Below are 24,288 nucleotides of genomic sequence, written 5' to 3'. Positions count from 1 at the left end.
TGAGATGATGCTGAAAACATATTCTGCTTTATTTAGGTAGAATTTGCTGTGTTGAGGCATATTACAGAACTGAGAAGAGTTTACACCTTCTACAGTGGCTTAGGCTGTGATCATTCTGTTGATAACACCTTCCTCATGACTAAACTCCAGTTTTGGAGGTTTCTGAAGGACAGCAAGTTTCATCACTCCAATGTAACTCTTGCTGAAATGGATCGGATATTGAATGGTTTGTATTTATGTTGATTGGGGTCTATAATCTAGGAATTTTAATAGTAAGCCGTGGAAAGTTAGAGTGGCAAGTTCTACAGATAGCTCAACTGGTAGTTAAGTGGCCCTGAGTGAGTACCTCTGTGCCTGTGAGTTCTCAGTGGATGTATTAACACTATTCCAGGCACTTCAGGTGTTTAGGTGAGAAAATGAAAAATTAAAATACCATCTTGCCATTACTATTGCATATAGTTTTAAGAGATCTGAGAAAGAGTAGTAGAAGAATCAAATTTTTTTTTTCCAGTGCTCTTAACTTGGTTTGCATGTAGTATGTTTTTTCTTCCACGGAGCCAGTTAATCAGCTCTATTTAGACTTGCCATGAGGTGCACTGCAGTGTCAGTAGTATGTGAAGGGTTCAACTCCACTTCCCCTTTCATTCCTGTGTGCTGAGTGGATGCATTTCTAGGAAGAGGGATTTTGATAAGATTCAGCTATAGGTGGATGGTTCTCCCTTGATGTGCTTGTTTGAAAGCGATGCTGTGTCTGGTCTGATTCTTCTAGGAGTGTTGTTACACTGTGATATGTAGAGATGGAGAGGATAAGAAAGGCTGACAAGGCAGTGTGCCTATAAGCATTTTAACATATGCTATAGTGATAGAGATCTATTTTTTCAATTTTTTTAGGTGATAAAAAACGACTTGAGGAGATACATTGTCCACATGAGACTTTATTGTTCAGAACATTTTTATCTTACCTTATCCGTCTAGCATTTCATATCTATCATGAAGAGCACCAGTAAGTTTCATCTTTTAGTGAAATTTATTTCCGTGTAATCAGTTTGAGTCTTCTCAGACAAGAGTATTTTTGTTTCACCTGTAGAGAGAAGGGTCCTTATCTGCATAAGTGTTTCTTAGAAATGATGTCCAGGAATGTTATTCCCACTGCCTGTCATGTCCAAGGTGAGTAATGGTATTTCTTCTATGCTGTGCAGAATTAATTCATCAATTAGTACCACATACATCACAGTTTTATTGTAATGGTTATTTTTTCTCACTCCATTTTTAAAGGTATCTTATTTTCTGAAGAACGATGTACAGTTTTTGCCATGAGCTACATTGACAAATGCTGGGAAATATACAGAGCTTTTCGTAACCCGAATACCAGACCTCCATTTGAACCCACAATGACAATGAGGCACTTCCTTTGGATGTTGAATGTAATAATCTATTTTTTTTTTAAATTTTGTGTGATTAGATGCTCTTTATTTGTTCAGTTTATATGAGCATTTTAAAATACTTCCTGTGGCTTCTGCACAGTTGAAAAGGTAGGAGGGATGTTACTTGTAGAAACTGTCCAGCAAACATTAAAGAGATCTTTGTTATACAGAAATATTTATGTACTTTTGCAGGATTGAATTATGATTTCATACTTGATCATTTCAAATAATCAAATCTTAGACAAATGTGTTTTAAAGGAATATCAATATTTTTGCTGGCTTTTTGCTTTTTGCCACCCTGTAAAATGTATATACAAAAATGTCTTACTGGTAGAATTCAAAGACTGACTGCTTTTGAAATAACACAGTAAACCATTTTAATAGTGTATTTGATATACTGCAAGATGAACATGAGTTTCTTTACTAAAATTCAGTAATTCAGGGACAGATCAAGATTATGCTGAAGCTGGGGAACAATTCTCATTGATATGCCTGGGTTTTGGGTCACTGTCACTGTTTAAATCCAATCCTTTTTTTCATGAAAAAAATTAAAAATATCACATAGCAAAATTGTGAAAGCTCATAACTAAAAATATAACAAATTACAAGTTATTTTTTAACACTGTTTTTTACAGTCTAGAAAAAATTCCCATTGACTTCAGTAGGGCCAGAATTTCACTCTGTCATTAATTATATATGTGGAAGTACCATTTGAAATCTCCAGAAATTTTGACACAGGCTTTAAAGGGAATTAGATTAGGTCCATGTGGGAATGCCTTAAGTGCTGTTAACATGCAACATTTACTCTTACACAGGATTTTAAACTTCTCAGCAAACAATTAACTGCTTCAAGACTTGTGGAAATACTTGTCAAAGATGGTCCCTCTCTACATGATAGCAATAGTACCAACCTGGAGCCAGAGGTGTGTGGAAGAAAATACATCATAGTTCATTGCTACAGGAACAATTAAAATCACTTTTAAACAATGCTGCAAGTACTGTCCTATCTGCTAGAACAGGAGGAAAATGAATTAATTTATTCCCCCCAAAATAAAGTGTAAAACCTTGAGATTCTATTTTTGTCTTCCTTTGTTCTGCCTGTATCTTCTAGTTTAGCTCATGTACTTCTATCTTTTGCTTATTATCTTACCCTTCTTAGTCCAGTCTCAGCATACCTGACCATACAGATAACTTCTTAAGAGTGCCGTAACCCAGAGGGTGAAATACCATTTCTAGGAGACTGCTGCTAGTAATAGTTCTGTCTGTGGGGCAGTTGCCTGACAGCATTTGTATGCAGTACGTATGCAGGGATGAATCTTGGCACTTCCAGCTGCTGAGGCATGCACTGGAAATGTTAAGATGGATCAATAATTAAGATGTGAACCCACTGATCCTGAAAATCTGATGATCCAAGAAACCTGATTAGTGAAATGCTGCCACCTCAATAAGGTTGAGTAGTGACTGTAGCAGACTCTTGTGCTACCGGACAGCTGGCCTGCTACAGAGGGCCTTCACCCTTAAAGAATTAGCTCTTGCTCAGTGACAGTTTATTGTAAATGGCATAATTGAATTTATTGTTTTAAAGAGTATCTGATAAACTGAACACACAGTGTAAGTCTTACTAAGGGATTCATTATACACCCATTCTTGGGGTTTCTGGAAGCATTGTATGCAATTAAATGTTTTAGTTAATTGCAGTAGTTGTGTGTTATTTGTTAGAGAAATTTCTCATGGTTCCAGATACAGCAAAAATCTATGCAGTATATTATTTCAATATGACCTGTGTAAGGCATAGCACAATATATCACCTCCTGACTTTTTGAGCTTTGGCCATTTTCAATTTTTCTTCAGAAGGGATGTTTGACTAGATGAATGAAACCCGTGAGGCTTCACAATCACTTTTGAGTTCTTTGCTTGCTCAGGTTCATATGCCCATTAATGAAGAAGTGATTTTGCAAGAATGATTTAATTAATCCCTATGTTTGTTTTACTCTAGTTGGTTTTTCTTGAATTTGTTGAAGCTCTTCTTGATTGTGCGTTGGTGTATGTTACCAGTGACATGATTAAAGAACAAGTAGCTTGTGATAATCGGAAAAGAAGTAGCTTTATAAGCACGGGTCTCTCCGAGGGAGCCACAAATGTTTCTCTGTATCCGGAATATTCTCTGTCCCAGGTAAAGTTGATGGAGACCTGTTAAATATTACTAAATGCCCACTTAGAGGGTGAAGTTGGACCTTGCAAATATTCTGTTTCCTGAACAGAGGAAAACAATTTCCTCTTACTGCATAAACATTCATTTGATTGGGTCCTTCTGCCTTTTCTGTGTGTTGCTACCTTAGATGGTAACATCAGTATAGACAGTTCTAACACATTTGCACATTTTCCTAGATAACTATAAATACACGTAAAATACTTGCATGTCTTCCAGTGTTTGAAGGGGAGTCGACAAACTGGTTGGCTGGTGGAAGATACACCCCTCCTGCTTTAAGTCAAATATCTAAAATTGCCCTGTAAAAATGGCATTGCAGTTGTATGTAGCAAGACTTGTTGTTTCCCAGCAATTAAGTTATGCTCTTTTCTTTTGGCTGAGCTTTTGAACAAGGCTTTTGTAGGTTGTAAGATGCAGGCTGTGACACTGGTGCAATTTAGATGCACATGGTAGTTGATGAAGGCATGAATTAGAAGCGTTATTATTTGGAATTATGCACGAGATGAAAGTGTTTTTTAGCGTTCCCAAACAGCTGATTTCATCACAGTCTCTGTAAGCCAGTAGTGCCACTGAATATCACCACTTCACATTCTCTGGCCAATTGTTCCCATCCTATGGAACCTATTCCCTTGCATCACTGCAAGTATTACACAGTTGCCCAGTGAAACGGTCTGGTTAAAATAGTCAGATTTTCCAAGACCAAAAGAAAATCTTAATTTAAAATGTACTGAACATAAAATTCCTCTTTCTTACTTTTTTATTAGTGCATGCACAGCAGAAGTACAATTGGTACAGACTTAAACGATGACATTTCTGAGTCAACTGAGCTTTACGCCTCCTCATGGTTGTCTTCAAGCAAAAGTGTCATATCACAAGATGATATAAAGAAACGTGAGGTATGTAAAAAACCCACACTGAAAGATGGAGCAGAGGGTTTTCAATTCATAGGTGACAGAGTAGGTAAGGTAGTTTTAAGTTTTGAAAGGGACTAGAATTTCATCTAATAGTAAATACAGTTTGTTCCCATGCCTGGATGCATGTATGAGCCTAGAAATGATGCATTTCCATTGATAATAAAAGCATTTTCTCCCACACATATGCTCAGCTGTTGTTGTTTAGAATATTGGGTGGTATCTTCTATGTTAACTGAAACAGTGGTGAACAAAGCTACAGTTTTACCTTAATTCACAAGGTGGGGTGTGAGAAGTTGAGAAGTGAGCAGAGATTTAGAAGCACTGGGGAAAGTAACTGTAATATAATTCCTAAAACACTTTTCAGAATTCTTCTAGCAAACTTGTTATCTTCACTGCCTTTACAGTTTTGTACCCAGTGTATAGCTATAATGAGATTCTTGATATTCCAAGAACAAATATTTTCTGGTTGATCTATGTGATTTCAGGGTAAGATAGTAAGGATTACTGTTTTATACTGGAATCATGAAAATCAGACAGAGAATGTGGAAACTTCTGACTTTTAGAAAATATACCAACACTTAAAAAACCAGAATTGTGTTTGACCTGAATTTTTATGAGACTTTCACTGTCACTTGTCTGAAAAGAGTGCCATCATCTGGCTGCAGAAGATATTTGGGATGACAGTTGGAAAGATTTCAAAGTATCCTTCTCAGATACACTCTTGAATGTTGTTCCCTGTTCTCTCGTTTTCACACAGTATACTTCCTGGAGTATATTCCTGTAGTCAGAAATATAATTTAATTTATTGTTTCCTCAGGAGCAGATGAATAATAGTATATAGAGCAACACGTAAGAGCAGAGGGACATGTCTAAGAACAGGAGCTTTCATTGTCTGTACCCTGTCTTTCCATAGCTTTGAAATAAGATAAGTCCTACTTCCCTGGCTGATATCAAAGGTGAAGTGTTATGACCAATTTGCTAATACTTGAAAGTGTGAAACACTTGCAGGTTAAATGTTTTGAAATAGGCATAATTGCAGAATGCATTTGTTTGGCAGAATGCTTTGGAGATAGCAATTTGCATGACTCACATGGACATGTGATTTCACTGTTTAATTTGAACACAAGTCCAGGCATTTAGTAACTGAATTTAAAACTTCTTGCCAGTCACTGAGACCTTCTGAAGACAGAGGGCAGCCTCTTCAAGAATTTCTACTGGGTGAGTACTGTAGTTACTATAAGCATCAATAAGCTGTGGTGCTAGAGGAGATTCACCCTTTCTACAACCTTAAAGGTGATTGAAACAGGAAGCTGATCATTGAAACAACTGGATATATTGCAGTTAGAGGGCAGCTGCATTCAGTTTGGCAATTATGACAAGGCTTACATTTAGTTTTCCACAGCTGCTATACACAGATATCTGGGTAAGTTTGAATCTCTAAACTTTCTGTGCTTTTTAATTAGAAACAATCGAATTTCCCTTAAAAATAACTTAAAGGCTTTTAAAAACTAAATTCTTCCTGTTCTGTCCCACTCATTTGGACATGGAAACAGGAGATCGAACTCTGCACTGTGCCTTCATTATAAACAACCTTTTCATCAGTACAGGAGTATCTGAACCACAGGTCTAGCTGTAAGGTCAGATGACCATTTATATTTGTTTGTGCTGAAGATCAAATCTGGTATTTTATGCACAGAATTACAGACTGAGTAATTTTAATTTTCTTCCTTGGCAATATCAGATACTGTCCTCTCATTTCACACAACTCATGGAAATATCAAAGATGTTACATCACGGTTCAGCAGGGATGTAGAAAAAGAACAAGATTTCTCTCCAGCAAAGGATTTGACAGGTAAAGTAGTCATACTGTTTTAAGACTAATGCAAAAATAATCCCTCATAGCTCTTGAATTGCTAAATTTTAATAGTATATGCAGATTTCAGCTTGTCACAAGAGGGCAGTAAACGAACATTAATTCCCGAAGATTTTTAAAGAAAATTTTTTAAAGAAAATTAAACTTAATAATTAAATGAGACGTTTAGGTACTGATTTAAATATTTTCCCCATCTTTAAAACAGCACATTTTATTTGTAGGGCATCTATAAGATGTAATTTATATATACTCTATGAGAAGCTCAGTCTGCAAACCTGTCAATTTTTTTCTAATGTTTTAGACAAATAAAAGATATTACTGCTATATCTGGCTGCTTTTATTTTATATAAGAATTATTATCAATGGTGTGCCACCGTTAGTTGGGATAGGATGTCTTATGACAAGCTAGCATTCATGCAGAAGAGAAATCAGTAAGAACATTTTCAAATGTTGGGGCTAGTAACCTTTTTATACCATTTCCCTTCTGGCTGATTAGCAGATCTCTTCTGGGTTTGATTTTGTGCTTGTTAGATGTTTTCTACAGATAAAGAACCCAAATCCAAGAACACAGGTAGACAAAGATCTTTGGGTAGTCATCTTCTCTTTCACTGAAATCTGATGACTGAAAAGTTACAAATCTGAAAAAATACTGTTTCTTTACAAAACAGCAGGGGCCCTAGCCTGTTTTTTGACAGTCATGACAATTGGATGCTTGCATCCAATTCTGTTGTTCTAGGTAGTTATGTTTGTTCCTCCATTCCCCCATGCACAGAAGTCATGGATACTGAGCTGTCATCAGATTACTGCAGAAGACATTTATCATAGTATTAAAGGGGAAAGTTCATGCCATTCCCAGGGACAAGTCACTCTGAAGATCCACAAAAGGGCCATCCCCATTCACATGCATTATTTAAAAGTTTCTCACAGTTGTCATTTTGGGTACCATGCAGAAGCCAGACTTTCCCACTGCCGTGTATCAGATGTGAAATTTTGGACTACAAAACACATTTGAAATAGAAGTGCCCTGCCAACTAAACATGTTTAATTTACATGTTGCAGATGAACCAAAAGAAGCCAAAACCAATCAAGATGAGGAATTTAGTCTGTGGATGTGGCAGGTGCAAATCTTTTTTACAAATAAGTTCTTTCCTGCCTACCTGCATGAAAAAGTGCTGAGGGAAAAAATAAAAGAAAATCAAATACGGGATGCTGAATTAGCTGAGCTGAGAAAGATCAAGGATGAAGAGCTGGCAGAGTGAGTGTTGTATCTTATCTTGAAATACTGTTGTCTCTTATTTTCTACTAACAAAATTATTGAAAATAAGAGCACTTCACTAAAGTAGTATAACATACTGTAACTGGGAAAACAAACTCATTCAGGTATAATAAGCAACATACAGAATTCTGTGGACTTCCGTTACTGTTGGGAGTAACAAATACAGGCTGCTTGCAGGTTACAGAACTCTTTACTCTGATACTTCTGGCACTTGAGCCCTGCTCTGTATAAAGGCAGTTAAGACATGCTTTTTTTACATACTGTAAGTCAGTCAGACTTGAAGTGGTAACTAGACAGATTTTCTGCTTCTCTACACTATGACAGCTTATACTGCTCATACTGCGAATACAGCTGTAGTTGCTTAGCCAGTATAAATCTGTCTCCCTGCTCTTATAGCAAATTATATTTAAACTTTGTTCACTCAGACTTATTGCTGGAAGAGAAGCAGAAGAGGCAAAAAGCCAAGAAGCAGCTGCAGCAGAAAAAACATTAGACTGCAAGAGTGCAGATTTTAAGGAGTTAGAGGAACCTGTCACACAGTTAGTACAGCCTTGGAAGGAAGAGGCACCCACTGCAGCACCCCCAGTTGTTACTAAGGTGCCTGCTGGCAAAAAGAAAAAGAAGAAATAAATCTGATGAGGAAACTACTGAAGCTTCAAGTAAGTACTCTTTGAACAAGAAAAAAAAAACAAAACCCAATAGAACTACACTTGCAGTAAGGTATAAAATATGTATAAAATATATATAAAAAAGTATGACAAAACTGCACAAGCCTTGCTCCTTCCAGAGGAGAATTGTCTGCTCTTACACAAAGGGAAAGAGAATATAGTAATTTACATGAGTGTAACCCTTCAAACAAAACTACTCAAAGTCAGTATTTGACTTGTACCTAAAACTTCCCTCAGTGTTGATACAAGAACTGATATTTTGTTGTGTTCCTAGGTCCCAATGCAATGGTTTCTGCTTAAAACATGGTTCCTTTGACTGAAGTACTGCATATAGACAAGTGTATGAATGTAAATCTGGCTGAAGCAGGAGCTGCAATGAATTGGGGGTCTCTTGTAACCATTTGAGTTTCACAGTGTTAGAAAACCAGCAGAAAGTCACATGATCATACAAATGAATACAGGAAAACAAAAAGATGCTCTTAAAAGTGTAGCAATTACTAGTTTTATTTTCCAGTAAAATATTCACAACGATATCAGAATGGAATGGTACAGGTGAATTCAGCCTCATTTTTAATTAGTTTGCACATAAACATTTTTAAAATCTAAAAATTTTATGATCAGAGTTCACAGATTTTAGTAGAAATTTTGATTCTTACAAAGCAAGTATTGCTTTACTATTGTCATTATTCCAGTCAATAATATGACTAATAACTTTTCATGTTGAACAAGTGTCTGACATTGACATCTTCAATAAATCAGCCCTTTGCAGATCAATCCAAGAAGAAAATATTATTAAACTGTGTTGCACAAAGTTTCTTCACCTCTTCTGTAAAAAAACCACCAAAGATATTTAAGTATATTTTACAGGAAACTCTGCAAGAAAAACCCTAGGGAGCATCAAGGTGAATTTAATTATTTTCAAACAGAAAAAAAAAACAAACTAGAAGTTTCTAATGTAGCAATACACTTAATGTAAGTCTGTCTTCAATAAGAGAAAACTGAGTTGTATTCAAAGTGGCTACAGTATAAATGGTGCTTTGAGTTTGCTGCTGGGCTGTTTGTCTTTTAAAGCTTTTACATTGCAACAGCAGAAGACTTAGCTTCAACACAGGGAAGTACATTGTAACCTATTTTCAGGGGAAGGAGGGAGTGGGATGGCCTGTTACATTAAGTCAGCAAAACTTTTGCTTTGTGCTGTTTGGCAGACAGCACTTCCTATCAGGCACAGAAATACTCATTTACTGTTTCTATAGGGCAGGTTTGATCCTGAAAGAAAGCACTGTGTAAGTCATAGCAACTCATTCTGTTTAAAATTTACGTTGCTAAGCGTTGGTCTTAGAGAAGTATTAGTTCTTTCCCATCAACCAAGTAAGCACATTGCCTCATATTAAAACAAAGACCTAAAATTGCTGCAAGACTCAAACTGCTATTTCTCTTGGTCTATTTAGAAGCTTCTTGCATCTTAATGTTAACTTGCACTCTTAGAATAAATAATTTTCAAAACAGCATTAGAAACAAGACAACAGTGGAATGAGGATCACTGACAGGATAGACATGTCTAAGTAACCTACCCCTGGTTCACTGACAAATAAAACCTCACTCAGATGTAAATATGTTCATCTCTCACCTGTAATACACTCATTAATTACTCCTAAACTAAGCTGACAAAGCTCTCCTCTATTATTTGAAGGAAGAAGAATGACTGATTAATAATTAATACTGTCTGCTGAATATTTATGCTGTTCTTTCACAGCTGGTAGAAGGCAGACTAAAACCTTATGCAAACTTACCTGGTCTATCATAGATCAATCTCTCTCTAGATTTCTCGTGAGATGGATTTTATTACTTCTTCAGGGACATACATTTTAGTAGTAACTGTATTTAAAGGTAATAAAAAACAATCCTTACCATTAACTTCAATCAGATTTGCATTTTTTTGATTCAAAATAACATACAGTTCTCGCTGGTCAGACTTTTTCCCCACTACCCAGTAATCACTCATTGCCTTCACAATAATTTCCTCATCTTCATCAACTCTGAAAGAAGTTTTAGAAAGTAAAGAAGGTGGCAGCAAGTTCATCTTCAATAGATTTATTTGTAATCATTAGGACAGCTTAATTTTATAAATTATTGTGGTTGTGCAGTATCAAAGAGAGACTACCAATACTAACTTAGACATAATTTGGCAATCCAGGATTAAGGCTTCATAAATGGATCCTTAGGACAATTACATCCACAGATGAATGAATCATTAATTTACCCATCAGCCAAATACTCCAATGCTCTGAAGAAAACACCTATCCTCCACAGTATTAAGGACACACTTCACAGAATTATGATTTGCTATACAGTGACCAAATCATGAAAGTGGGAGATGGTATGGTGATACTAAACTTTCACATATCTAATTGTTAAACCTAGAACTAAATTGTGCCCAATAACTAGATATATTACATAAAGCTGTCACAAACCCACCAAGTACTTCCAAAACATGATGAAACATTCTTTTTATATTTATAGAAAAAAATAAAACCTTGTCCTTAAACAGCATTGGAAAATTGCTAGTCACTAATTAGTTACAGACATCACAATCATTCAGCATTTTCCTATTAATTTTTACAGTGACAGAGGGTCTCTCCCACCTTGAAACACAATACCCATGGACAAGAAGCCAGTTATCTTCTCTATCAGTAGTAATGTAGTAACTGCAAGGTTTATATTTCATCTATTGTCTCATCTCTAAAGCAGCCAGCTGTTTCAGAGGAGGGTATAATACAGGCAGAAGAAGGTTTCCCTTTCCTTTATACTACTTATCCAGAGATTAGACAGACTTAAGTGCAAAAGCACTAGGCTTCACATCCCCTTCAAGTTTGTTATGGCTACTCTGAAGCTTCAACTAGACTAGATATTTTCTTGGACAGAGGCCCTGGCCGTTCTTCAAATCATTTTTTTTTAAAGGATAACAGAAGTTTTATTTAAGATGAACTACTTATAAACCAACACAAAATACCAAATATGACCCAATTTACACCATTTATCTCAGAGCTATGAATGGCTATTCATGAACAAAAAGACATGCATTTGAAAAAAATCTACGATAGAGAAGGAGCTACGGACTATTTAATAGTTAAGCATTACCTGGAGAAGTCACTGTTGATGTCACCGAGAATCTTCATGAGGTCAGGGTGAACAGATGCAAGTGATACACTGGGTGTTTTCCTCATGTGAATGGTACTTTTCTCTGCCAGGTTCATGTGATTGAAATAGATAAACTTAAACTGAGGCTCCTTCTCAGCCCTAGGAAGATTAAAAAAAGTGACTTGTGAATACCGACATATTCTGTAAGCACAGGCTTGACAGAGAACAGGTAACTAAGACAGTGCAGAGCTTACTCTGACATCCTGAAGTTTTATCTTTACACTGAGGAGAGCAAAGTACATTAAGACTTGTGGCATGATCAAACTTAATTTTAACAAGCTATTAAGGGGGAAAAAAAAAAAAAGTCAAGCTTGTAAATCCAAACAGTTTTTTCCCCTTCTGCTGCTTAGGCTGCTAGTAAATAGACACTAGACTGCTAGTAAATAGGGGTCTAAAGGCCTTGTCTCACTTCCCAGTAGTAGTTTGTTTGCATTTTTCTAATGAGCTGTTTTTTCTCTGTCCTCATTTTGCTTCCTTGCTGCTCTCCCCTGTGCCAGCTCACTCTGGTTTGAATGGATACTAGGTCGTTAATTTGACCAATAAGTAACCTTCCACTCACATCTTTGTTATTTGTTACAATCAAAAGAAAGAACTCTTTCTTGATCCAGGCAATTAGACTTCCCTCCATCATTTGTGTGGGCCAAGCAAGAGACTATTTTCAAACTCCTGCCTTGGCAGCCTTCTTCCATTTCCTCTTTTATTAAGTTATATAAAATCTATCACTTAGAGCTGTAGTTTTGGTAGAAGTCACAACAAATTCAGACTGGTAAAAACTGGCTATAGTAATTGGTACTTCAGGGTATGTATTATTTAGAATCGGGGAGATACTGTGATGACACCACTCACCTTAGCAAACAACTAGATACCCTTGCTCTCTGTCACCCAGATGCATCAGTGTCAAGAAACTGTATCATGTTTTCAGGACACCATGACATTAAACTTTTAAAAGAGTTAAAGTTGCCAAAGCCAGTCCCGGATGACATTAAAAAACCTCAAGTTTAATGATTTAGTAGATTGGCACAGTTTCAAGCACATCCTATTCTATACCCTGCGATTTTGCTGATTTGGCATGCTACCACTAAATGAGTTCAGTCACACACCTATCTTTGGTTTAATTCCTCTTTTGTTGTCATATGTGATGCTGTTCTTGCTTCCCCAACTAATAAATCTATCTAAAATTAAATAAGATTTTATGGAAAGTCAGCTATAGTTTTAAGTGAAGTGTATTTTCCAAAGCATTAACATCCTTTTCATTTGACTTCTTTTTGCCCCTCAAGTAGTTACCTTTGTCCTGCAAAACAGAAAAATAAGACAATTTTCCCTCACCTACCATACACAGCAATGTTTCCAGAAGCAGTAATTAAAAAAAAAAAAAGTACTAAACTGTAAAGCTTGCATTGTAACCAAGTAATCCATTCACTAAAATCCCCATTTCAAACTGTTAAACAAAAGTTGTTCTAGGATCTAGACCTTCCTTTTCCTTCTGGATTTGTAACAGAGTTAAGAGTTCCATACACTCTGTCCGAGTTGTAAGTACTTGTATCTAAGGCAATACTCAGAGCTAGTGGTGTCAGTGTCCACTTGATGTGAAAAATACAATTCTTTTAACATACAAAACAGCAGCCTAGGAAAGGAGAAGTCAAAGGAAAATGGCACAAAGAAGGATGTGGGCACAAAGATAGTGATTTTTTTTTTTTTTCTGTTTTCTTGTTTTAAACACAAATGTTCTACTAGCCCAAGGGCTATTTGTGAACATTATGAAGTTCTGGTTTCTTCAAGAACAGTTAAAACATAAACTGAAGGTAAGATTTTGCAGGAACTGCTACTTCTCTACTTCAACATGGGGGACAGTAACAGAAGATTACAACTTCACTTGGCATTTCTGCCATCTTGTATATATTTCTGCAAGCAAAGTAATCTGCAGACTCATCACCTCAACAGGTCATCTAGTTTCAGTCCACATATGAAAGAAGCAAAACCTAGAAGTTCCATCTCTTGTATCTGAGTAATCTGTAAAAAGCTAAGGGATAGAGGCAGAATCTCAATTGATAATGGTGAGATTTATGTTAATATTTACATTATTTTTTTCTGCAACAGTTATACACACAGAGGGAAAAGGTTTCAGCCACACAATAAACATTCACTACTAAATTAACAACATGTATGTTGTTACTTCAGGGAGACCTAAATATGCAACAACAGACACTTTATAAACAATTAAGATGCAGAAAGGTAGATAAACATCGTTTAAAGTACACCGTTAACTCAATGCTTTCAACAATTTGGGCTCCTGTTACCATTATTTAAGCAGTTCATTAAACCTAATTTTTAACCAACTAATGAGGGACTGCAACAGGAACAGAAACGTGGTACAAACCCTGATATTCTCTTGTTGATATTGTATTGTTCACATATGTCTGATGCTAACACGGTGAGTTGAGGCCCAACAATGCTGTCCAGTTTACGGCAGAACTCCAGCGTAGGTGGAATTGAAGCTAGGTGGCAGGTAAAGAAATGGGAGAGATGAGATTCTCTTCCTGCTGTTGAAGGTACAGTTTCTGTTGTTTTCTTTAATCATCAGTGAGAGTCCTGGGACAAACATCTCTCAATTATAACCTTTTGAAAGTGCATGGCTAAGTGAAGCAATATTTAGTCATTTAATTGTGTAAACTGAGTTACTTATACTGCTGGAACAAAACCCAAAAGGCTGATCAAAGCACTCATGAAGAGACTCCAATGACAAATTAATGTATTTTTCAAGAATAAAAAAAGTTGCACGTAATAGCATTTTGTACTAACTGTGTCTTGGCAAATAAGTGATGCTAATAGGTACTTACCATCAATCATAAAGCAGACAGCTGCACTCATGGCCTGGAACAAAAAAGTTAAAGCAAAAAAACCATTTACAACAGGTTACCTCAACTACCTCAAATAAATGACAGTACTTCAGTGAGGTCACACACAGGTAAACCAGTTAAATAATTAAAAAAAAAAAAAAATAGAAATCTACTTTAAAGGTGACACTTCAATATAATAATCTCTCTGCAATCCTGCACAACACAGGACAGTTATGATTTTAAAATTCATCCGAGTTAACAGTTTTTAAGTTGTAGGGGAAAATTTGCTAAAAATGCATCTTATGCAAGGATATGTCTGCAAGAAACTTGCATCTCATTTTAAAAAAATGAGGTTTTTGTTTTATTGATTTATGCTACATAAAACCAGGTATGAAACCACCTAAAGTAACTGAAGGCTAGTATTTTGTTTTAATAAAACAACTGTTTTGGGGAGTGTACAGGAGAGGGAAAAAGAGGATTCAGGATTTCAAGCTTGTTGCTAGAAACACCAAAGATTTTTTGTGTCTCTGCTTTAACCTGGGCATATCAATGCATCCTTCTATACAATTCATAAGTACTTCACATCATTGTATATAGATTCCTAATTTTATGGAATAATTGCAGAAAAAAAATGTAATACCTTATAAACAATTAAATGAAGCTCTTCATAAGTGTCATCAGTGTTAACAAATATTTTTGGGAAGCGGCATTTTGCTTCCGGATCATTAAGATTTAAAGGTCCGGTAAGAAACCTAGAAAATAATTCAATAGGTCAGATGCAATGAATTCTTGTATTTCAGTTTTTCCTATTCAACAGATGTTACTGAAACTAGCAACTACTTGCATGTATGAATATATTTGAATACAATGAGTTTTCAGCTATCTAGATACATGTAGAACAGTTTATATATAAACTCAGCACTCTTACAGTTTTGAAGTATTATTTGCATGTATGCTCTAAAGAGTTACAGAAACAGGATCAGAAAGCCAGAATAATGCTAGGGACATAAACTGTGCAGCTCAAAGGAACAACAACTAAACTCTTTCCACATAAGAGTTGTGACTATCTTTAGAAACCTTTTTTTTGTTGCTACTGGGAAAGCACTCTTCCTTTGCCTTCCAACATTCAAATTAGTTTTATTTAGAACAGTGGTGCATCAGAAGCACCTAAACTTCGTGGGAGGGCAGAGCGGAACAGTGAGTGTGTGCTCATGCCTTGATCCCAAAAGAACACAATAAATAAGACAGAGAAGTTATCCTGATTAAAGAAAGATGCCCAAACCCACAGTTATTCAAAATAATGTTGCCCAGCTGCTTAACTACAGAATTCCCCACTCTGACACGCTGAGTGTACAGGAAAAATAGATAAATCCCTAGATTAAATCTACACCTTTGTCTCAAGTGCCTCACTGAGCATAAATGACTGGAGCAGCTAAAATTTTTTCATGCAGTACATTAAGAACAATGGGGAAGAAAAATAAATATGCAGTAATGTTAATGAAGCCTTTTCTCTTTTTTTCCACAGGTCAAGTTTTACGTTGTCTCAACTACTGTGCGACCCTCTTGAATGAACTGTGTATGGAACACCTATTCAGAATACACTTACTCCTCCCAAACATTTTGCCCTTGAGGGAGGAAGCAGTAGATGGTGACAGTAAACAAGAGCTACCTTCCATAGTGTTGTAGATTTCCAGGCATTTCAGCACGTATTGGCGAATCTCTTCCTGCTAACTGAAGCAAAAAACACACACAAGAAAAAAAAAAAAAGCTTAGAGGTATTTTCTGTTACATTTTGTGGACTGTCTTTAAATCAAATCAAAGCAAACCATTTGCTGAAATCGCCACTCATGAAGATACGTATTCTTTGTTTAACATGAAGGAGGTAAAGCTAAAGTGTAAGAGATGCTGATAGAACAGGGCATTCTGATTTTGCATTTATTAATCTTAAAACTTAGTTACCCCTCCCCCCATCAAAAAGCTCCATAAGCTAACTCCATGTGGTCCCAGGGCACTCCACGCTGCATTTAGCTATTAAGCTGAACTGATTCATTTGCAGTACTGAGCACTCATCAGGTATCAACATTCAGTAAACTCCCTATCACCATCCTATATTCAAATTATCAGTGCAACTGATATTGTAGGCTTTAGGTGCAAATAGTGCCAAGTTTAGTAAAGTGCCTTGAAAGCATACATCTCAGCATTCCTAAACTAAAATTTAAGGTGGCAAGGTAAGGGGTGGTGGGGAAAGAGTGATGCTCCTTTTTGGTATTTTAGCCCTTAGTGGTAACTGGTAAACAGAAAGAAGAACAAACAACAACAAAAAACCCAAACCAAACCACCGCCTCTACCCTCCAACCCACAAAAAACCCCAACTACCATACCTCAGGCTCCATGTGCCTTGGAAACAGAGATGTTGTGAGATATTTGTACAAAATTCTCATGTCATCTTGTTCCAGTCCGCTCCTAGCACATTAGGGAGAAAAAGAAACACAAGTGATGTTTGTGCTGCAGTTCAGATCACACATTTTCCTCTACCCAGAACTCAGGCAGGGCACATACCAAACCAGGGTAACAACATTTCAGTGTCTCGACAGATTAAATCCCAGAACATTAATTTTTAATAAAATGTTATTTTATTTGCTAAATACAATACACATTTAAATTAGCTGTAAACCAGAAGAGAAATAGAAATAATATCTAAACAAACATCAAGTTTGCTATTCTTAGGTCCAGGTAGAACTCTTAACAAGCACTGCAGCTCTCTGGTTCAGAACCATATCAAAAACAATCCTTTAACCTTCCCTACTTAAAAGATACTACAGAGGAATTTGTGTGTATGCACAGAGGCTCTTGTGATGGAAATGACAAGGACATTTCTCTAGCAGCTCCTCAGGCCATCTTGAAAGTAATCATTTGGCACAGGTTAGAGATTTTAAAGCTAAAGACCAATGCCTTTCTTAAATATCACTCATACTACCATTCATTTTTCTCATTTTCATGCAACTCTTTCACTGATTCAGAAGCGTTGCTATTGTGGCACTTATTGGATGAGAAATTGAAGACACACAAAAGAAGTATGGAAGTACCTACCAGATAAGCTGGTCGTTGTAGAGAAATGCAGTATACTTGACTATGTTCAGGCTTTCTTCCATCCTATTAATAAATGACTGAATTTTCAAGTAAGTCATTTTATCCAGTGGAAAAAAGCTGATTCCACAAAACACATCCAGCAGATCACAAGACTGTAAATGCAGTGTCTGCAAATACTAAGAGAATAATGACAGTTGCTTTTTAGAATTCAGAAGGCTTCCAATGTGTAGATTTAAATGACAAATTTGAGTGTTATCCCCAATAATCTAGACTAATGATCCAAAAAAACCTCAAAAACGAACCAACAAAAAACCAAACCCATTCCAGTTCTGCTTGTATGACAGACTCCTTCATGTGGGGACAGACTTCTTAGTAGGGCCTGTAGTGATAGGACAAGGAGTAATGGTTCAAACTAAAAGAAGGTAGATTCAGACTAGATATAAGAAAGAATTTTTTTTATGTTGAAGGTGGTAAAACACTGGAACAAGTTGCCCAGAGAGGTGGTAGATACCCCATCCCTGCAAAGGTCAGGCTGGATGGGGTTCTAAGCAAACTGATGTAGCTGAAGATGTCCCGGCTCATTGCAGAGGGGTTGGACTAATGACCTTTAAAGGTCCCTTGAACCCAAACTATTCTATGATTCCATGATTCTACGTATGAGTGTATGACTGTGATTCCAGGTATCAGCTTGCAATTATTTAATCATAGTGACAACAGCTTTTAAGGCTAGCTCAAGATCTTTTGAGAGTGTAAGCAAGCACAGCCTGTTTTACTAATATTTAATTTCAGAAGTAATTCATAGAAATGTTAGCAGATAAATCCATTAGCTTTCAGTGTGCAAAGGAAAAGATAATTTCCATTATTCTCTTTCTTGATAGACTGTAACCTTTACCAAGAGATTTCAAATGCACTACCAAATGCTTTGCTCTGTGAAAGATGAGTTATCCGATGGCTCCCTCTACAGTCATTCAACATTACCAAAAAATCCAAGAAGTTAAATACTTACAGACAAATAGCGTGACATATCTGTCACAGTTTATAATCTAAGTCTCATTTCCTTTCAGAGTTTAAGTGCAGTCCAAGCCTGCCAGCAACATGTATCCAATTTGTTCAGTAGGGTTATACTAGAACAACTTGCATGACCAAACTTTTAAAGCATTTCTAATTCCCCAGTGAAAGAGAAACAACTTTTCCTGGATTTCTTTCTGTTATACAAATCTACAGCAATTACCATTTTATCTTCAGTAGAAACTTCAAGGAAAAGCAATGTTTTAAAGCTAAAAATCAATTACTTCCCTTTTTGCCATGCTCTATTTTTGAATTTAGTCTAGAGAGAAATATACACCAGCTAATCAAACATGTACTCTTTGTGACAACACTGTTTGTTCTAGTCCATGACAGTCTTACAAAAAACAAACAAAAATCCCCCAAATCCCACATGCAAAGGCAGTCCTAAAAATCAAATTGAACTGTACTTTTGTTTACAGTCACAACATTGTGTTATTTAAAAAACCCATTAAGAGAACAAAATTTTAAACACCAGTATACAGTGTCTACACTCCATCATTATCAGAGCTATCAACATTCACATCTCTACCACAAGAGAATTAACTGCTGACAGCAGTCTTCTGTTTCCTTCTGTGCAAATGAGAAAAAACAGGGACGCAGACACTTAGCTGCCATCTTTTAAAGCTAGCTTGATGAAACTTTTCATGTAGGAACTCAAAATTCTGCCAGACATGACTACTCTGACAGTTGCTTTGTGAAAAAGTACCTGAATAACATCTGATGGATTTCTTGCTTTCCATCCTTTCACTAAAACATTTGCTTTTAAAGACTGAAATTAAATTCTGAAGACTAGTTACAACGAAGGCAGTATTTCCTGAAACCTTATCAGGCACAACTACTAATTCCACATGGGGGTTGGGGGGATAAGTTAGAAATTACAACTATGCATTACTTCACAATACTATAGGACTTCAAGTGTGTGTACACAGGTTGTGGAATCTCCATCCCTGGATATTTTCAAGACTGAATCAGCCAAAGCCCTGGGCAGTCTAGTCTGAATTCAGTATTATCCTACTTTGAATAAGAGGCTGAACTATATGACCTTACCAGATTCCTTCCAACCTGAATGATTCTGCAATGGTTACTCAAACAGGTCGGCAAAGATGGTTATTATCACACTAACCAATTCAAACATTAAAACAGAATTTCCAAAGAATGAACAGGACTCCATCAGAAAAAATATCTAACAGCTAAGCTGTTCCACCAAGCCATTACCCTGCCTGTGGTTCAACTCCACTTAAAGAACCTAACATGTCAGTAGGAAGCAGAAAGTATTTGAAAAAAGCGAGTAACCAGACCTTCTGTGTTGCCACTATACCTTTACCACTGCTTATGTTTATAGTCACATTGCAGTCACTTAGAGAAGATTTTTGCATTTTATTTCCAATGCAGAATAACACTGTATAAGCCTGAAAAATAAGGTCTTACCCGATGGAAGAATTTCTCTAGTCTCTCCTTTAGAACTTTTACACCTCCATCTTCCATGGCTTTTAGGAATGTGCCATTGAAAAGCTAATAGTTACAAGAAAAAAAGAATAGCTGGTTAGGTAATAATTCACAATAATTTCTTATAACTCAGCCATGAATGTAGCTAGATTACAGTACAGCTCCTGTTTCTCAGTATTTGGATGCCACATAGATCCAAACGTATCCCTTTTTTATTGAAAAAACATCTGGCAGATTTGCGGAGTACAGGTATATATGGCAGCAGAGGCAGAATTAGAAAAAGAAACTAAATTCTTTAATGGTAGAGAGATTATTTATCTGTGTCAGTTAAGTATCTTATGATCTTGTTTTATAAAAGCCGGATTGATGGCCTTTATCCAGTATCTTTTCTCCAACAAATAATATCTAATATAAAAATCAAATGGTTAGTAGTGTAACTGCCCATGAGAGAAGAAACATGGACTTCACAGAAATCAGAAGGCCCTTATTTTTACAATAAGGTAATGAACCAGCACAGGTAACTGCAAAAGCTTTATTTTTCTCTTCATCAACACCATTACAGTTTCATGAAGAGAGCAGACAATAGTAATGAGACAAGAATGTCCAAGCAAAGATGAATTCGCACATTGAAATGGTACCATGAGGATCTCTTCCTCTTCCCTGAAGAGGAACCTCTCGTATTAACTCTACCTTGTACATGCTGTAGCACTGCTGTAGGACCGAACTGTAAACCTTGTCCTGCAGAAGAGAAAGCAGGCCATTAGTATAAACAGAGGAAGAATTTCAAATATTTTGGCTGAGCTACACATAAATTTTCAAAGAGCCAACAAACACACAAATTAGAGAAATCAATCTCTGAAAAGTTGAGAAACATTTTCAGTCAGTGTCTAGAAATTTCTTTGTGCTTATAAAGTACTACTTCAATAAAGGGAGTGCCTCCCCCATTTACATTTAAAACCAAAGTGCCTTATTAACTCATGCACAAGGTACCAGTTACAAATAGTGCCCTTTCCTAAGGTCAGTGGGCAGTGAAAATGAACTTATTTCTGACTAGTTTTCATCCAGGTCAAAGGCTAAAGGAGCTGGGACACCATAGCAGGTTTTTATTGGGCTAGGATCTTAACCCATATGAAAAAAAAGACTATTTTATTGTTTGTCTGGCAAAACAGTGTGCCTATGACACCAATCCTTTTAACACAATGAGGAACAGAACTGGTGCACACTGTAACTAACAGAGGCAGCATAAGCAACCAGCTTTTTAAATATTATCCCACCTGGCCAGATACCCTTCCTGTATACAGTTAAACTGACCTAATGATACTGCAGTTTGGATAAGAAATCCCATAATAGTTATGAGCTGTTTATTTTTTACAAATTATTAATAAAGATTACTAACAGTCTCAAAAAAGTAGTAACATATATACTTAAACCTAATAAAAATACATAGATTTAAAATTTTGCAAGAACTTTATTAAACAAACATGCCCTAAGAAATATTCATCTGCTCCAAGCTGAAAGTCTCACAGCTGTATATTCACTGATATTCATTGAGTGATCTTGAACTGCTATCTGGATAATTCTATATCTTGTTCTCTTCTTTAAACTTTATTGAAAAGTACTTTGCCCTTTTTCCATTTATGGAGAGGTAGCTAGATATAGATATATAAAAAAATCAAATTGGCAGCAGTTCAAGATGAATTAAACTAACATATTTCTGCAGGTACTCAAAATACAATATAACCCATAAAAAAAAAAAAAGAAAAAAAAAGGAAAAATTTCAGTATTACCAGTAATTCTTCTTCCTGATATTCATAGACTGGCTTTCCATCTTTGTGTTTTTCTATTATGGGATTCCGTACAACCTAGAAAGTGGAACAGGCTGGTATTAGACAATGCAGAATGCATTGAGAACATTGCGATATAACATTTTAGAAATATGTGTATCGCATGCATAAGTACCATGACCATCCAGAAGTTTTCTTCAGGTTCATGGAAAAATTGTCTATTCTTCTGCGTATGTAAGGATTTTGCAGGTTTTGTTGGACTAAAAGTCCTGGAAAGACAACATATGTAGACATAGATATTTATACACACTCACAATAAGAAAACATATGATTGAGAAATTTAAAATACAGTGAACCACAGAATCAGACTTCCTACCTTGTGAATTGTACTATAGCCTCACATAGTCCCACATTTCTAATTTTTTCATTCTTTTCTACTTCATTTGGGTGATAGAAGAGAATCTTCTTTTCTTCCTGTAATTTGAAAAAAGAATCAAAGCAAATGCATTTGAACAGAATCAGAGTCAAAGGATACTGAATTCATGGTTTGCTTGTTTAACTTTAATCCCTTAATTTCCTAGGCAGAATTTTATCTTGTACCTAAATGGGCTTCTGTAATAATGGATAAAAGGCATATTTAAGTGCACTGAAGCAGCCAGTCACCCCAAGATATCTCAGAATGCTTTATAAATTGAATAGTATTAAAACCATAGGCCCTAGTCACTTCACAACTAGTTCAAAGCAAGACTGGCTTCAAAGCCAGATCAAAGCATGGCTAGCTTCAAAGCCAGATCAGATTGCTCAAGGCCTTGTCTAGTTAAGTTTTTAATATCTCCAAAGATGGAGATTCCACAACCTTTCTGGCCTCCACTCTGCTGTTTGACCACTTCACTGTGAAGATTTGAAGAATTTTTTCTTCAATCTCATCAGAATTTCCCTTGCTGGAACTTCTTCCATTACCTCTCATCCTTTCACTGCAAGAGCCTGAATCCGTTCTCTATAGCCGCCCTTAAGGCAAGTGAAGACAGTCATCAGACCCCCTTCCACATCATCTCTTCTTCAAGTTGCAAAAATCCAGTTATCTGAGGCTCCCCTGGTACATCATGGACTGTGGCCCCCTGGCCAGCTCAATGACCCTCCACTGGTCCTGCTTCAGTTTGTCAGTATTCTTCCTCCTCTGGGAAGCCCCCGGGGAACACAGCACTCACCAACAGTCTCACAAGTGCTGGACAGAGGGGAATCAATCTCTTCTCTTGACCTGCCAATGCACGTTCCCGTGCACAGCCCGGTACACTGTTTGTTTCCACTGCCACAAGGGCACACTGCTGATTCACGTACAACCTGTTGTTCGCTATGACTCCCTGGTCATGTTTTGCAAAACTGCTTTCTACCCATTCGGCCCCTGGCCTGTCATGGTGCATGAGGTTATTTCATCCCACACATGGGACTTGGCTTTTGCCTTTATTGAGCTCCACGAGGTTTCTGCTAGCCCACTTCCCCAGACCATTTAGGGTCCCTCTGAATAGCAGCCCTGCCCTCCAGCAGACCTGCAGCTTCCACCAGCTTGGAGTCACCCATGGACTTGTCAAGTGTGCACTTGGTTCCATCACCCTGGTCATTAATAAGGACATAAGTACACTGCCCTGTTCAGAAACTATTAAACATGAAGATTATCACACGAACCATGCAATATGCTGTTATCTAAAAACAGAGACTAAGCTTCTTGAATTTACTTATTAAAGACCGCAACAGCAAGAAAATACACTAGCAATAACTTGAATTGAACCAAGTTAAACACTAAGCCTTCTATCTTGTTGAAATTATTTTTGAACAAAGTTACTGCATCAGTAAAACCTAGTTACTAGCAGACCGGCTTCCCGTCTACAATCATTCACGTGCTTCTGTTGAAGACACCCTCAGCTTCTGTTCATTTTTAGCCTGAAGCAGAGGCAGATCTGGGCGCAGGAGGCACTTGCCCCAGGCCCCGCCGAGGCCCGCCAGCACACGAGCCCCGGTGCGGCGGCGGGCAGGGAGCGCCGCGGCTCCCTCCGCCCCTGCGGAGCTGCGCCGCTCCGCGCCCGCAGCCGCCCTCGTGCGGGGATGCTCCGCGGGGGGAAGCGTTAATCCCGCGGGCATCCGCTGCGGCCCAGGCCTCGGAGAGGGACAGCAGATCCGAGACACCCACTCCTGGGCCCCCTGCGGCAACCGAGGTCGGGACAGAGCTGGACCGAGAGGATGTCCCCCTCTCCCCACAGCCCCGGGACGCGACGCCCCGCTCCGGTACCTCTCCCTCTTTGGGCCCCAGTTTGGGGTTGTAGATGAAGAAACTGAGCAGAGTCGGAGCGAGCTGTTTCTCCTGGCCGACTCCCCCCGCCGCCGCCGTCGCCATACCGAACCTGAAGCGAGCGCGCCTGGAGCCGACAGCCACCACACACCATGAGGGAGCAGCCCGGGGCCCGGCACCGGTCCCTGCCCCACAGCGCTTCCGCCTTCTCCCCCCC

The 24,288-nt window shown here is 37.5% G+C and overlaps 2 protein-coding genes across 9 annotated transcripts in view; one reads left to right on the top strand and one right to left on the bottom strand.

Moving 5' to 3' along the window:
- Positions 1–16,074, top strand: part of LOC104356819 (radial spoke head 10 homolog B2) — a 23,631-nt gene extending 7,557 nt beyond the window's left edge. For 4 of the 7 annotated variants that reach the window (XM_042798867.1, XM_032983667.2, XM_042798864.1 and 1 more), the window contains 12 exons: positions 37–226; positions 892–1,003; positions 1,088–1,167; positions 1,276–1,424; positions 2,240–2,347; positions 3,421–3,597; positions 4,398–4,529; positions 5,714–5,765; positions 6,289–6,399; positions 7,480–7,675; positions 8,122–8,355; positions 15,925–16,074. In XM_042798867.1, the coding sequence (XP_042654801.1) occupies positions 37–226; positions 892–1,003; positions 1,088–1,167; positions 1,276–1,424; positions 2,240–2,347; positions 3,421–3,597; positions 4,398–4,529; positions 5,714–5,765; positions 6,289–6,399; positions 7,480–7,675; positions 8,122–8,326 (1,512 nt within the window). In that variant the 3' untranslated portion in view covers positions 8,327–8,355; positions 15,925–16,074. Of the gene's footprint in view, positions 1–36; positions 227–891; positions 1,004–1,087; positions 1,168–1,275; positions 1,425–2,239; positions 2,348–3,420; positions 3,598–4,397; positions 4,530–5,713; positions 5,766–6,288; positions 6,400–7,479; positions 7,676–8,121; positions 8,356–8,638; positions 8,735–15,924 lie in introns of those variants that run through there. The other 3 variants (XM_042798865.1, XM_042798866.1, XM_042798868.1) reach the window with 3 other exon arrangements.
- CCZ1 (CCZ1 homolog, vacuolar protein trafficking and biogenesis associated) lies at positions 8,839–24,288 on the bottom strand. Of its 2 annotated transcripts, none has more exons than XM_032983669.2 (15): positions 24,072–24,288; positions 22,164–22,261; positions 21,963–22,056; positions 21,791–21,865; positions 20,694–20,741; positions 19,986–20,069; positions 17,490–17,665; positions 16,781–16,862; positions 16,069–16,130; positions 15,040–15,151; positions 14,400–14,433; positions 13,940–14,057; positions 11,503–11,661; positions 10,273–10,400; positions 8,839–9,190 (listed from the first exon to the last, which is right to left on the bottom strand). In XM_032983669.2, exons 1-15 carry the CDS (start codon positions 24,174–24,176, stop codon positions 9,135–9,137), a joined length of 1,431 nt encoding a protein of 476 aa, XP_032839560.2. In that variant the 5' UTR covers positions 24,177–24,288; the 3' UTR covers positions 8,839–9,134. The 2 variants fall into 2 exon arrangements, 1 of the variants encoding a protein (XP_032839560.2); XR_006165871.1 differs by lacking the exon at positions 10,273–10,400 and adding an exon at positions 10,155–10,239 and having other exon boundaries at positions 9,097–9,190.

Source organism: Tyto alba, unplaced genomic scaffold (assembly GCF_018691265.1).
Source record: "Tyto alba isolate M040663 unplaced genomic scaffold, T.alba_DEE_v4.0 Super-Scaffold_28, whole genome shotgun sequence".
Lineage (NCBI taxonomy): Eukaryota > Metazoa > Chordata > Aves > Strigiformes > Tytonidae > Tyto > Tyto alba.
The sequence above is the reverse complement of the archived record's forward strand: the minus strand, read 5'-3'. Positions and strand labels throughout refer to the sequence as shown.

Coding starts and splice junctions, on each gene's coding strand:
- CCZ1 (XM_032983669.2), bottom strand. CDS start 24,176: ATGGCGACGGCGGCGGCGGGGGGAGTCGGCCAGGAGAAACAGCTCGCT. Junction 20,070..20,693: donor AGTGCTACAGCATGTACAAG/GTAGAGTTAATA, acceptor TGTAACTATTAG/CTTTTCAATGGCACATTCCT. Junction 9,191..10,272: donor AAATCTGATTGAAGTTAATG/GTAAGGATTGTT, acceptor GTTTTTTTACAG/AAGAGGTGAAGAAACTTTGT.